Genomic DNA, 16251 nt, shown 5'->3' with positions numbered 1-16251 from the left:
AGCCGGGTCTAGAGGGACAACCTCAACACGATAAAGGCCATATATGAAAAACCCACAGCCAATATAATACTCAATGTTGAAAAACAGAGCTTTTCTCCTAAGGTCAGGAACAGGACAAGGATGTTCACTCTCACCACTTTTATTCAACATAGTGCTGGAAGTCCTAGCCACAACAATCAGACAACAAAAAGAAATAAAAGGTATCCATTTTGGTAAGGAAGCAGTAAAACTCTCACCATCTGCAAATGACATAATACTATATATATAAAACCCAAAAGACTCCACCAAAAAACTACTAGAACCGATAAATGACTTCAATAAAGTCACAGGATACACTATCAATGTACAGGAATCTGTTGCCTTCTTCTATACTAATAATGAAGCAGCAGAAAGTGAAATTAGGAAAACAATCCCATTTACTATTGCACCAAAAACAATAAAATATCTAGGAATAAACTTAACCAAAGAGGTGGAAAACCTGTACTCTGAAAACTACAAAACTCTGATGAAAGAAATGCAAGATGATGCTAAGAAATAGAAAGACATTCCATGCTCATGGGTTGAAAGAACAAATATGGTTACCCAAAGTAATCTACAGATTTACTGCAATCCCTATTAAAATACCAATGCATTTTTCTCAGAAATAGAAACAACTAATCTTAAAATTTGTATGGAACCACAAAGACCTCAAATAGCCAAAGCAATCCAGAAAAAAGAAAAACAAAACTCGAGCTATCACAATTCCAGATTTCAAGTTATATTACAAAGTGGTAGTAATTAAAACAGTATGGTACTGGCATAAAAACAGACACAGAGATCAATAGAACAGGAGAGAAAACCAGAAATCAATCCACAATTACATGGTGAATTAATCTTCAACAAAGGAGGAATGAATATAAAATGGAAAAAAAGAAAATCTCTTCAACAACAGCTTCACACAAAAGAATGAAATGGGACTACTTTATTTCATCACACACAAAAATAAACTCAAAATGGGTTAAAAACCTAAATGTGAGGCCTAAAACCATAAACATCCTTGAAGAGAGCACAGGCAGTAATTTCTCTGACATCAGCCATAGCAACATTTTTCTAGATATGTCTTCTGAGGCAAGGGAAACAAAATAAAAAATAAACTAATGGAACTCTCTCAAAATAAAATGCTTTTGCACAGCAAACCATCACCAAAACTTAAAGGCAACCTACTGAATAGAAGGTATTTGCAAATAACATATCCAATAAAGAACTAGTATCCAAAATATATAAAGAACTGATACAACTCAACACCCAAAACCCAAATAATCCAATTAAAAAATGAACAGAAGAGGGGCGCCTGGTGGCTCAGTCGGTTAAGTGTCCAGCTTTTGATTTTGGCTCAGGTCATGATCTCAGGGTCATGGGGTCATGGGATCAAGGCCTATATTGCACTACAGGGTGGGCATGGAGATGGCTTGGGCTTCTTTCTCTCCCTCTCTCTGCCCCTTCCCTCCTGTATGCACTCTCTCTCCAAAAAAAGATGTAAAAAAACAGACAGAAGATATGAACAAACATTTCTCCAAAGAAGACATCTAGATGCCCAACACACACACATGAAAAGATGATAAATATCATTCTTCATCAAGGAAATACAAATCAAAACTACAACGAGATAATCGCCTCACACCTGTCAGAATGGAAAAAATCTAAAACACAAGAAACAACAAGTGTTGGCGAGGATGTGGAGAAAGAGAAACCCTCTTGCACTGTTGGTGGGAAATACAAGCTGGTGCAGCCACTCTGGCAAATGGTACAGTGGTTCCTCAAAATGTTAAAAACAGAACTACCCTACAATCCAGCAATCACACTACTAGGTATTTACCCAAAAAATATAAAAACACTAATTCAAAGGGATACATGCACCCTATGTTTATTGCAGCATTATTTAAAATACCCAAACTATGGAAGCAGCCCAAATGTCCATCAATAGATGAAAGGATAAAGAAGATGTGGTGTCCACACACACACACACACACACACACACACACACACACACACTGGCATATTACTCAGCCATAAAAAAGAATGAAATTTTGCCATTTGCAACAACAGGGATGGAGCTAGAGAGTATAATACTAACCAAAATAAGTTAGAGAAAAACAAATACTATGAGATCTCACTCATAAGTGGAATTTAAGAAACAAATCAAATTAACAAAGGAAAAAAAGAAAGGGACAAACCAGGAAACCCAACTATAGTAAACAAGCTGATGTCTACCAGAAGGGAGATGGGAGGAGGGAATGAGTAAGAAAGGTTATGGGGATTAAAGAATATACTTATCATGATGAAAAAAAATAAAATAAAAATACTACGTGGAGAAATAGCAGCATTAATAGCACACATCACCTCAAAATCAAAATAAACCAAGGTGAAAAACGTACGCCAGTCATTAAACATTTCACATTCTCATGGTCACAAATCGAATTCTATTTGTAATGCACAAATTATAATTTATAATTCAAATATCATTTTCTTCAACATCATCAAAATGTAACAGGCCATTCAAGATTCATTGGAATATGCATATTTGACCTACAATCACCTGACCCTCAATATCTGAAAATTTAAGAGCATTTCAGTGTGCTAAATTCATTTGAGATTTAAAAATAATGTATGGCATAAGATTTTGCATAAATTATTAAAGGCTTTTGGCATTAATATACAGAAGTAATATCACATAACCCAATAATCCAAAAGAAGCTTTTGTCAACATCAGCATGCTTAAGATGCCTTGGGACCAGAGCATAAGAGAGAGACAATATAAACTGTCAAAAAATCAGTAAACTGCCAGGGAAATTTAAGGATGAGCCTCATTACAAATCACCATTAAATTTAGCCACACTGTCTGGTTCCTAACAGAGGTTTACCCCTGGGCTTCATATGTCACCATTTCCATCGGCAATGACTATCTGTGCCTCATTACACACCAGTCACAATCTATTCCCCTGCCCACCCACACTACTTACCACAGAGCATTTCTACTGCCCAGTAAGCCTGCGTCTGCACCCAGTTTCATCGAGGCAAACCTCCTATTACATAAGATTAAATGGCTACCTTAATTAAAACTTACTGAGATTCTTCATTTGCTTAGAATATTGTCCTGCCAAGCTTTTCTGGATTATATGTGGTCGACCTGTGCTTTTCTGAAACAAAAACAATTGTAGACAATTAAATAGCAAGATGCGATTAAGCTTCTCTGGAACAGTGTTAGAACTTTCTCCAATATCCTTCTTAAAATGGGAACATTTATATGCTAATGTTTTCGCTATCAAAAATAAAAAGTATATCTTATTGAAACTTTAATTCAAAAAAACAGAGCACCATCCAATTGCCCCAGTGTAGATAAAAGCACAGTTTCATTAGCTTCTCTGAAACCTCAGCTTTCTTCAAAGCCATGAATAGGAAATTCACAAGAAAGAAACAAACAGTGAATGAACATATTAAAAAAGATGAATGCTTAAATACTCCTTCAAAATGCAAATTAAAAAAAAAAGATATACCAATTTTTGCCGTCAAGTTGACAAAGGTTTTAAAATTATGATAACTGTAGTTAATTATGGTTGCAAGGTAAAAAGCACTCTCATGCTCTGCTGATAGGAATAAATTGGGAGCATAGTTCAAAGAGAAATTTAGCTATGTCTATCAACGACCTTGAAAATATTCATATCCTTTCTCCTAGAAACCACACTTTTAGAAATATCTTATTTCCAGTACTATTATTACCATCAGTTTCCATTATTGAGTGCAAAATATGTGCCAGACACTGTTAATGTACATGTTACCTGATTTAATCTTCACAAGAACTCTATATAATGCATATTTTATCTTTATTTTACAAACAAAAATATTGTGGCTCAGAGAGATCCATTATTGAGCTAAAATCCTATTACAGAATAATGATTCAATTTATTTTAAAAATATGTGAGACCACATCATTGAAAAACTGAAAGTGTGTATACTGAAAGGTGAAGAGAAATTCTTTCTCCAGAATGGGATCATGGATAATTACCATGTAGGTAAGTATTTGCTTATTTTGCTTTTCCAAATATCCTACAATGTATTAGTTTCATGGGCAGAAAAATAGTTATAAAAAGAGTATTCTAAATAGATTACATATGAGACTCACAATAATTAAGAGTTTTGCTCTTCACTACTTGAGAGATAACATGAATTCTTATTAGAAATATCCCATCCATGTTACTTGACTAGTAAGTCAAGCATACTAAAGCATACTAAAACCAGCAATAATAAACTAAACATCAAACAATCTAAATTCAAGTTCAGTAAATTCTTAATTCTGGTAACAGGTGAAATGATACTCAGAGCAATGAAACTCACAACTGGATTAGCAACAGAATTTTTTAAACTGACTAATTTAAAACTTTAAGCACTGTTCCTTTCCCTCTCCCACAGTGAAGAAGACAGACTGTTTCATGAACAAAAGGTAGGGAGTAAGGAAGAAAGCAAAAGAGAAAAGGCAGTAGGTATGGAACAATCAGCCCCTGAAGAATATGATCATGGGTATAACAATGTAAAACCGACGCTCTAAATACTATGACAATAATAGTTGGTATTTATAAATCTCTTCAACAGTTTATTAAACATAGTCACATACCTTTGTTTATTCATCAAACCTACAAAACTGCTCTATTGAGGATGCATTGAAAAATCATCTTATTTTACATATTTAGAAATCTGAAGCTTAGGGAGTTGTTATTTTGGGTTTTTTTGTTTTGTTCTTTGGGTTCTTTTGTTTTTTTATTTTTTAGTGTAACAGAGCCATTAATCAATGCAAGATATCAAAGTTGACTGTTCTGCTGACCGAGTCAAATAATCTGGCTGTGTACAAGTTATTTACCTACCACGAGAGTAGGGGAAAAACATTTTAATTAGTCAAAATGCCTTTATCTAGGGGTAGTTGTCTTTGTTATCCAGTAATTTTTATATTTAATAATTGAAAAATGATACAGGTTTAAGCAAACTTTAAACATTCAAAATGTAATGACATTGTTGTCTCAAATTTGAAATTCACATCATGTTTAATATACATTGCCACAAAAAAAATGTTATTCAACTGCAATTATCAATAGCCTAAATGGCTAGAGCCTATTTCAAAACTTATTTCATCTACAGGTAAAACCTCTAAAGATAAAAAAATGTTTTCTGCTCCACATCAAACGACTGTAATATTCTGACTCGATCACTCTCGAAATATTATTTTCACATTAGCAGTCCTTTTCACTGATGTGACTTCCCTACTGACACCCTCCAGTGCCTTCATCTCCTACCATTCTCCTCTTTGTCCACTCCTCTCCAATCCACCTGAGCTCCTCAGAGTTCCTATGACACACTAGGAACTTGCCTCAGGGCCTTTGCATGTGCTCTTCTCCTATAATGTCCTTTCAGCTCCCTAATTTCTTGAAAGTCCTCCTTCAAAAGTACCATCTCATTTGGCTCTTCCATGGATAGTTACCCTGAAGCTTTAACTCTACCTCCTTGGCTTCACTTCTTTTTCCTTAGGCCATATCACTATCTAAAACACACAGTATGTAATTATTTACTCAACCTGTATACCCCTGTCTTCCCCTGTAGACTGTAAGCTCCAGGAAGCTCACGCTCAATGTCTATCTTATTCACCATTTTATCCCCAGCACCTAAAATAGTGCCCAGTGGGTCATAAGCCCCCATTACAATACCTAACGAATATAGATCAAATTTCAGATTTGTTTTCATTCCATTAGTGAGCAACACCATGAGAGCATATGATTCCTTTTTCTGTCCAATTTTATTGAGATATAATTGACATGTAATCTTGTATAAGTTTAAGGCATAAATATAATGATCTGATGTATGTATATACTGAAAATAATCTCCACAATAAGTGTAGTTAACATCCATCACAGCTCAAAGACAACTTTTCCTTGTGATGAGGGCTTTTAAGATCTATTGTCCTTGCAACTTCCAAATATACAAAGATATTATAGTCACCAAGCTGTACATTACACCCCAGAATTCATTTATCTTATAACTGGAAGTTTGTACCTTTTGACCACCTTCACATTTCCCCCACTGGCTTCTCGTAACCACTAACCTGTTCTCTGTTTCTGAGTTTAGTACTTTTAGATTGCACACATAAGCAAGATTATATAGTATTTGTCTTTCTCCATTTGACTGATTTCACTTAGCATAATGCCCTTATGGTTTCTCATCCAGGTTGCTGCCCCATGCACGATTCTAAACATTATTTTCTTCCCTATCTAAAGGAAATTAAATGCTATCTAATATAATCATAGTTCAACTACAAATTTCCCCACTGGAGATTCTTTTAAAAGTTAAGTATATTATAGTTATACAATTCTCTAAAGAAGAGGTGAGATTAAAAGTACTGGGTGTTTAACGCACCTGATAAATCATTGCACACTCTATCTGAAACCAAGTGTGTACTTTTATATTAGCTAGCTGCATTAAAATAAAATAAAATAAAATAAAATAAAATAAAATAAAATAAAATAAAATAAAGGAAAAGAAGGTGGTCAGTACAAAACAGAATGTCCTCTCTGCTCTATAGGCTGGAAAGAACTGCCTTCACTTCCAAAAACCTAGGTTTGTTGCCTCTTATCATCCCTTACTGGTGTGTGGCCTGGTGTGATGAGAAAAACAACTTCTGTTTTTCTGAGCTGCTGCCTAGGCATTTTACAGCCTGATAACCTTGCTCACACCCAGAGTCTGGACATTTCCATAAGAACTTGAGTTTAGAATTCTCATGCTAAGTTCCCACTTCGATTTTCCCAGGGCACCTTTTAAAATAACCACTTAGAATTAAGCCTGCTAAAGTCAGGGACTTGCATTCCAACCACCTTTCAAGCAATAGGTGCCTGGTACCTGCTATCTCCTGCTCTCTCGTGACCTGGGGTGGAGGACCGCTCTTCCTCTGGCTTACTGCTCCCCTCCCAGATACTGGGATCTGTATGTAGTAAATCCCGTGACTTTACTTGCCCTGGGTGAGTGTATTGAAACTGCACCTCCACTCAAAACAACCATGGGTTTCATCTCCCCAGAGTGGGAGCTCGGAGCCACCTGCTGAGCCCATGTAGGTGGCCTGTGTTCCCAAATTCAGCAGGTCATAATCTGCATATTTCTAAATTCAAAACACCAGCACCAGCTTCTCAACACACCTGGGACATGTGATTTAAACTTCAAAATTCATGGTGTCATTCTATGTTTGAAATAAGGTGCTACCTATCAACGTACATTGACATTCACGTTCTGTTCTTTATGGCTCAAAGGCAAAGATGCTAAAAGAATATAACGCCATCAGGAAACTGAGATCACAGACTTACTTCATCGTGAATCAGCTCCAGTGGTTCTATCATATATACAAAGGTATTATCTTCAAACATACCACTGCAAGACAAGAAACCACACGAGGAGAAAATTAACAAAAACAGCAAATGAGCTTCACAGTGCATCTTTAAAAATGAACAGTATATCTGAACAAACATCTTTATGCTGCCCCAAATCTAATTCATACACCTGTCTGTGGTCTCAGAACTGTACTAGACAGCAGACAGGCTACCAAAGGTGTTAAAAGTGTATATACCACAAGCATATAAGTTAGAAATGTTATAATACATTTTTGAAACAAAATGGAAAGATTAGAGGATTAATCTGGTACAGGGCTATTCATACAGTTCCAGTATGTCACAATATAATTCCAAGACAATGTACATCTAGTACATTTTTTTTCTTACGCAAATCTGGTATCATCTAGGAAAAAGCAGGTGCTTTGTGCAATAGAGTAATTTAAAACCATCTGATTCTGAAGAGGTGAACAGAAGCATATTTATGGCTGCAAATTGTGAATTTCCATTAAGCAGTATGACTCTATGTTGCATATCATTTTGAGAGATATAGGAAGATTAAGATTTTCAAGATCCTTTTTCATCACAGGCCCACAGCTACACCTTTACATCAAGTATTACTATTTGGGTCCAAAAGGTGCTTAGAGAAATTTTTCTAGAGCCTGCCTTCAAGTCGATGTATGAACTCCTCTCTCTGGCCTCCCATCCTCACCTGGCCAACAGCACCTGCCTGCTATGTCCTCTGACATATACCTCTGGGAAACCTTCCTAGACTAGGTTTGGTCACCCCGTAAGTCCCTGACCCTCCCCTTCACAGTTCCTACCACAATGGCAATCAAAGATTAACCTATGTAATCACTTGTTTAATCTCTGAATCTCTTGCAAACTCTGTTAAGAGAACAGAGACTATGCCCTCCTTATTCATCACTCCGTATCCAGTTCTTAACGTGCGACTGGCACAGAAGAGTCACTACAACAAGCATCTGTGAAAAGACAGAAACAGTGAATGGATGAAAGCAAGTTCACCCTCCCACTACAACTCGCACGTACTGAAGTCCATTGCAGGTCGACAGAGCTGCCCTGGAGTCCTTGACACCTCGGATGCTTCCGTGGTAGTAACAGTGCTCTCCGCCCTACAACACAGAGGAAGGTTTCATTGATTAGCCATGCTTCCTGTGTTATCATTCACTCTTACAGATACTTCTATAAGCCAAAAGGGATTGCAGAGATGGTCCCGCAAAGTCCTCCTGGTTGACATGAAATCTCAAAGGGCACTAGGCAATTTTTCAGCTTTTCTATAATGATGTCATATTATTAAATTTAATGAAGGAGAAAAAGCTATTAACAGGAATACAACACCAACACAACTGGTACAACTTACATACCTTTCTTAAACATGCAAAGGAGTAGGTACTTACCAGATATGACTATGGAATAAGGCCTACTCTCTCATTGAGGAGAGACCCCAAAGGTGCTGTTAATAATCGCATTTGACAGAAAACTACATAAAATCTTATTGTTTGCTTTCCTACCTTTTAAAACTAGTTTAAAATTTTCTTAGAAGTATTAAATGAACTTAATTTTCAGAGTCAAGTAGTAATTACAAGGCCTATTGTAAAAACACAGGAGTGCCTGGGTGGCCCAATTCATTGAGCGCCCAACTCCTGCATTGTTGCTCAGGTTATGATCTCAGGGTCATGAGATCGAGCCCTGCCATGGGCTCCATGCTCAGCAGGGAGTCTGCTTGAGGATTCTCTCCGTCTCCTTCTACCCCTCCCCCTGCCCACACACACATGTGCCTTCTTTCTCTCTCTCTCTCAAATAAATAAATCTTTAGAAAGAACACAGCAGTTACTTTTTCCCTCTCTCCCTATCTCCATTGCTATTGTTTTTTAACTTTTATCTATTTCTTCTGTTGTTATCTATGTATTTCTGAGAGGAATATTTATACTCTACATCCTAGTTAAACATAACAGGTAATTTATCACATCCATTTTACTCCTGGAGACAGCCCTTTTGTCCCCCTTCAGCCTCCCACTAGGCCTGACATAGAGCCACCAACCAGGAGTTCTGTTTAGGGCTATCCTGGGAACTCTTCTGCTTCCGTCTATGCAGAATCCTAGACCCCATGTCTTCTCCATTCATGATCTCACTCTCCCCTTTTTTGAAGGTACACATCTTCTGGTGCTTCCTTGAAAAAGTGATCATGGAAGATAAATTTGGTGAGAACCTGCACAAATAAAACTTTCTTTTTCTATCTTCAAACTAGATCAACCATTTGGGTCGGTAGAGAATTCTAGATTGGAAATTATTTTCTCTCGGCATTTCAACAACATTTTGCACAGCTTCTAATGTTGCTGCTGAGAATTGGATGCTATTTAATGTCAGATAATATTTTAAAGATTGATTGATTGATTGATTGATTTGACAGAGAGAAAGGCACAAGCAGGAGGAATGGCAGGCAGGGGGAGAGGGAGAAGCAGACTTCCCACAGAACTAGGAGCCCAGTGCGGGACTCGATCCCACGACCCTAGGATCATGACATGAGCTGAAGGCAGATGCTTAACTGACTGAGCCACCCAGCACCCCTTGATAATTTTTATAAAATATAATTTTCCCCTTTCAAGACAACTTTAGAGAGTTTTATTCATCTCCATTTTCATGAAATCTCAAGACGTGCCTTGCTTATTCACTGTGCTAAACACTTGGTCAAACCTTTTAATCAAGAAAATGCATGCACTTCAGTTCTAGGAAACTTTTATTATTTCTCTGATAATTCACTCCTTTCCATTTTTCTCTATAAACAGAACTCTTCTATCAGTGCAGAGAAGGGACGGCTGCCTGGTTATATGGGGTATGGAGTACATCAGGGATTTAAGTACCCTCTTGTAGACTTTCAACCAGCCTCTCTGTTTTCATGTGCTTTCAATTCCTGGATCTTCAATTGGCTTGCTTCTTGGTTTTCCCCTAATGGAACTTAACAGAACAGGAAAAACTCAAACCTGACAGTTACCCCTCTTCCATTTGCTTTCTATCTCCTAAAAGTTTACAGATACCTCTTGTCTGCAGTCTTTTCTTCTCTTGCCTTTGTCCTTGTAGGTTTATATCGTTTTTTATTCTTTAACTGGTATTTGACTAGGTTGTTGGGAGGGAACAGAGATAAATATAAGCACTGAATCCACACTGTTGAACCAGAGCATCCTATTTGTTTTCTTAAATATAATATATTGAACATACTTTTCATTGATGATTTACAGTCATTTTGATCAGTGTTCATTACACTGTATTACAATAGCCTAAGAGATTATTTACAGTGATAGAAGTGTCTATCCAAATATCAAATGACCACTCCTCAACCAACTCAGTTTGCTTCCCCTTAGAAACTATAATACACATTTCCAGTGGTGGTTGTCTCAATTTGGTATTATAATCAAATTGTTAATATTTTGTAAAAGTTTGCTTTTGTATGGGGTTTGGCTCTCAAAAGGCAACCTTTAACATAAATATTGATTTGTATGCAATATGACAAGTTTTATTTGCATATTCAACACTGGACCTTATAAGGACAAATGGTATCATGCATCTCAGCAATTTGTGAATCCAGGTCAATATTCTGCAGTTAAATTTCACTCTTCACATGATTCTAAAAACAACCATAGGTAACTGCAAATTCCATCAAACTGGTTACTTAGCACTTTGTATCACACCAAGAGGCTCTCTTAAGTCAGGTGATTATTAGAAGTGCATAGCAAACACTGTCATATTTCCTTGACCTTTCTAAGAAAAGCTATGTTTTCCAGATTTTCCTAAAAATATTCTTCTTTTTGCTAGAAAATATCTCCATCTCCTTTCTTAGATTTTATTTTAATTCGTATTAGAAACTGAAGATTGATGGTCTCTCCGTGTAAAAGTCATTGTTAGTTGTTTTAATTAAGGTAGGATATTATCTGAAGGAATTGTTTCAGTTCTCTGTATATTTGAAGGTAAATCACCATATTCTCTAAACCGTAAATAAGACTCAAGGTAACATGCAATCCCTGACATTTATTATCATAAGGAAGCTGGGATATCTAGACTGTGTAGTTATATTAAGCACTATGAGCAATTCAGCAGGCTCTAATTTAATATTAGTATCTGATAGTATTAAAGGATTTTCTGAGTTTCTTATTACTAAAATTATAACAAGTTTTTAAGAAAGCATTAGCATAAAAATACTATCTGGTAACTCTCCAGATGTATGCAACATTTTATAAATACCATTGCAAAGTAACCTTTCAAAGTATTTCATATTAAATAAATCATAGTTGAAAAGAGGCATTCCCTCTTGGGTAACAAGGATAATGGGAGGAGGCCAAGGGATAGGGGCCACTCCCAGAAGGCTTCATGAGTGGTCACGTTGGAGAGTCAGCTCTGGGGTTGCCTTCCACCCAAGGATCTAACCATCTTGAGCATTCACTCACCGTCTCATAGTAACTACTATCTCCATGTACAGATTGGGAGACAGTGACAAAATGCTAAAAGGCCCTATTAAAGAAAGTAAAATCCAAACTGAATGACACGTTTTCAGGCTTCCCAGTTAGTGTTTCTCCAGTTGGGAAGGACTCGGACAGTTCTAGAGCACTGGCCAGCCTCTTCGAGACAATACCTACGAGCTCATCACAGATCTGTGACTAGGCAAGTAGCAGGCAGGAGAACACAATGGGCTCATCCAGTGCATGACACAAGTCTATGTGTGTCCACACAGGCATCATCACTTTTCGTTTCAAAACTGTCAGTGAGTTATTTACATTTTTTAAAATAGAGCTTCTGATAAGTAGAAGTTATTGGCTAGTCAAAGGAACTTAAAAATCCTAGTAAGTATGCTCCCCAACCTACCACTTCCACACATCTGAACACTCCACAAGCCAGATAATGCTCAAATAATGGCAACTTTGCTCCACAAGGTTGCCAAGCTCAGAAGGCCACTCAGAACCACCAGGCCACACCTGCTAATAATGGGACACTGACCAAATGTGCATCTTTGAAAACACTTCCTCACCAGAAAACAGCTCTGTGAGTCCAATGCTAACCACCTAAAGAGGAAAACCTAGGTGGTTCCCTGGTATTATCAATCAAATGACAGAAATAGTCTGATTCTTTCTTTCTACTCACTTTAAATACAACTTATTGGAAAATAGAACCTATTGTTTTTATTTAATTTATTTTAAAACTGCCCTACCTTAGTGTCTCTGTTTAATGATTTCATCTACTCCTCAATAAAGTTCAATCAGCCAGTTCTTATTATCTTCATCATAAAGAGACCCCCATAAACTCTAGGGGTGCTGGGCGATGCAGTGGGCAGTTTCCACTCAGGTCGTGATCTGAGGATAGTGACCTCAGGGTCGGGAGATGGATCCTTGAGTCAGGCTCCACACTCGGCCGGGAGTCTGCCTGAAATTCTCTCTCCCTCTGCCCCTGCAAATAAATAAATAAATCTTTTTAAAAGATAAACTCTCATAAACTCCTAAACATCTGGATAAACATTTGGAAAAAAACTACATGGGCCTAAGCTCACCAACATGTATATTTTTAATATAAAAATATAAAATATCCAGCTTCTGAATATAATAATAAAATAGGACATAATGTGCAAGTGATTATTCTACACACATATCCTTAAATTCACACTTTTCAATCATCAGGGTCTATTAATCTATTTAACACATCAGTGGGCTGGCAGCAAAAGAGAAAAAGATATCTTTAACCGGGCACATAGACTTGAATTTGAATACTGCAGCATAAAGAAATGAAAAAAATATTTCAGAGATTCAGGGAACTTGCGACCCCAATACCATTTAATTATTTATCTTCATTAAACTCAATAGGAGAAAAATGTTCAAGTATTAGAACAGTTTAGCTGTACCAATGCTACATAAATTTTTAATAGTTCATACAAAATTATCCTATTCAAACTTAAAATAGCTTTGTGACGAACCAGTGTTGTCTGCTCTCATGATTTTTTTTTTTTTCCATTTCCCAGCCAGGAGCTATGCCCACAGAGGCCATTTCCTCCAACAGCAAATCCCTGCCAAGAACACTTCACGGAAGAAGTGAGCTTGAACTGAGCTGTGGTGATGACTCGAATAATAATAATAAAAAAAAAGTACAAAAACTTCCAGGAGGATGATGTGATTATAGTGATAAAGCAAAGAACCAAGGCAGGGATTTTTATCTGCTTGGTTCACTGATATACAGCCAGTACCTGGAACAGGGACTAGATCACAAGAAGCTGAATCAGTATCTGTTTAATGAATACAAATGACTTATTCATGAGCCTGAGTGACAAGATCAGTCGGAGAGGTGCAAAGGATTCACGTTTGTTGAGAAGGTGGGTAAATAAACCCCCATTCCCCACCTGAGGGTCTCTTTTTACTTTAAGATATAAGCGACAAGCCATAAAATTCACCCTTGTAAAGGGTGTAATTCGGTGGTTTTTAGTACACGCACAGAGTTGTCCTGTACCATCACCACTAATTCCAGAATACGTCCACCACCTCAACAGGAAACCCTGCACCCATGAGCAGTCACTTCCTACTCCTCCTTACCCCCAGCCCCTGGCAACCATACCCTACTTTTGGTCTTCATGGATTTGCCCATTCTGGACATTTTTAAAAAATGGAATCATACAATATATGGTCCTTTGTGACTGACTTCTTTGACTTAGCATAATGTTTACAAGATTCATCCATGTTGTACCATGCATTAGTACTTCCTTACTTGTTATGACTGATTAATATTCGCTTGTGTGGATGTAGCACAGCTTATTTATTCATCGACTGATGGCCATTTGGGTTGTTTCCACTTTTTGATTATGAATAATGCTGCTGTGAACATCTACGTACAAGTTTTTGCTTAAACATATGTTTTTAGTTCACTTAGATATCTACCAGGAGGGAACACCTGGGCCCTAAGGTAACTCTATGCTTAACTTTTTGAGGAATCGCCAACCTGTTTTCCAAAGCAGCACACCATTTTACATTCCTACCAGAAGTATGTGAGGGTTCTAGTTCTCCACATCTTCCTCAGCACTTACTACTGTCCAGCATTCAGATTATAGGTATCTTGGAGCGTGTGGAGTGGTATCCATACAAGTGATCCAGGACCGAAACAGATCCAAGGGGTACCTCCATTTCTGATAGTGGTATGCGGGAGGAGAGGATTAGCTGAGAATCCAGTGGGCCTGCTAATGCTGCAGCCCTGAGTTTGCTACATTTACCCACCCAGGGATAGACAACATGGAACAACAACCCCCCCAACACACACACACACACACACACACACACACACACACACACACACACGGCTGCTACTGTGCAACTGAGAGTGTGGAAGAGGATAGAGATTGCACCTCTTCCTGCAGGGAGGTGAGACCCACAAAAGAAGGGATTAAGAACTATGCTGACATACCCAACTCCTTCCCATCAGTTAAGTGGCTCTTCCTTCCCAGAGCAGGAGTGAGCAAGGCAACAGGAAGAGGCCGGGGTGAGAAAACAGAGCTAGGAAAGGACATATTCCCCACCCAATAATGATGATAAAGAGTAATAAAGGGAAGTGGAGATGGGAGCACAGCATCTATCTGTTCCCTCTCGGCTGCTGTCAAGTTGATACTTCCTTTCACAGGCAGAATTGAAACTGAGGTATTAGTAAGCACTCAAAGGTATTGGTTCGCCTAAAAGGGACTTAATAGAACTATTTTACAGTTGAAAAGTACTCTTATACTATCATAACTATACATAATTCTTTTACAAGAATACTAAAAATTAACTCAGTTTTAATAGTTTCATCAACAAAGTCGATCAACAAATCGAATTTGTTTTATCATATACTGTGCGCAAAGCACTGTGTGGTTAGGAACTCTAACCAAAGTGATTGTTCTGTCGAATGCAGAGCAAAATTCTTCCATATTCATTGACTGATGCCTGGTACCTATTTTATATTGATTACTTAATTGTTGACCTCTCCAGTTCCTATCTTTGCTTCACAAGGAAAAAAAGTCCTTTAAAAAAAAAAAAAAGATTTTATTTGGCAGAGCGAGCACAAGCAGGGGGAGGGGCAGAGAGAGAGAGGGAGAGAAGCAGGCTCCCCACTGAGCAGGGCACTGGGCTCCATCCCAGGACCCTGGAATCATGACCAGAGCCAAAGGCAGAAGCGCAACCAACTGACCTACCCAGGCTCCCGGGAAAAAAAAAATGTCTTTTTAACCCACTTTCATCCAATTAAAATAAAAACCTAAGACATTGTCCTCTATTGGTTAAGAAGTGGGAACTAGCTAGGGAAGGGTTAGGTGGTGGTGAGGTGGGAAAACCTAGACAAGCTTCTTCAAAGTGTGGATTCATCATTCTGATTGAACTCATTTGCAGGATATTTTAAATGTCCATACTTATACTTAAGGTCAAAGCAAAATAGGCTAGGAGTAATCCTTTTCATCTCTAGTGAATAACAGAGTGTGTGTGCATGCACTTTTGTCTAAACAGTATGAAATCTTTGGAAGAAAAGTTGCACACTAGGTGAAATAAGTTTAATTAATCTCACCATCCTTACATGTTAATTTCCTTCACTGGTACTCTGTACAAAGATTTTCCTAACGTGGAAAGCAGTGTGAAGTTAAAAAAAAAGTTTTAAAAAATATGTATGTGGGATCCCTGGGTGGCGCAGCGGCTTAGCGCCTGCCTTTGGCTCAGGGCGCGATCCTGGAGACCCAGGATCGAATCCCACGTCGGGCTCCTGGTGCATGGAGCCTGCTTCTCCCTCTGCCTGTGTCTCTGCCTCTCTCTCTCTGTGACTATCATAAATAAATAATAAATAAAGAAGAGCTCCT

The 16251-nt window shown here is 37.8% G+C and overlaps 1 protein-coding gene across 3 annotated transcripts in view; it reads right to left on the bottom strand.

Annotated features, from left to right (window-relative positions):
- ADAM23 (ADAM metallopeptidase domain 23) overlaps positions 1–16251 on the bottom strand; it is a 169339-nt gene that overhangs the window by 63982 nt on the left and 89106 nt on the right. For all 3 annotated transcript variants that reach the window (XM_041737549.1, XM_041737551.1, XM_041737550.1), the window contains exons 5-7: positions 8445–8527; positions 7374–7437; positions 3104–3176 (exon numbers count right to left, since the gene is read on the bottom strand). In XM_041737549.1, the coding sequence (XP_041593483.1) occupies positions 3104–3176; positions 7374–7437; positions 8445–8527 (220 nt within the window). The remainder of the gene's footprint in view (positions 1–3103; positions 3177–7373; positions 7438–8444; positions 8528–16251) is intronic.

Source organism: Vulpes lagopus, chromosome 22 (genome assembly GCF_018345385.1).
Source record: "Vulpes lagopus strain Blue_001 chromosome 22, ASM1834538v1, whole genome shotgun sequence".
Taxonomy (NCBI): domain Eukaryota; kingdom Metazoa; phylum Chordata; class Mammalia; order Carnivora; family Canidae; genus Vulpes; species Vulpes lagopus.
The sequence above is the reverse complement of the archived record's forward strand: the minus strand, read 5'-3'. Positions and strand labels throughout refer to the sequence as shown.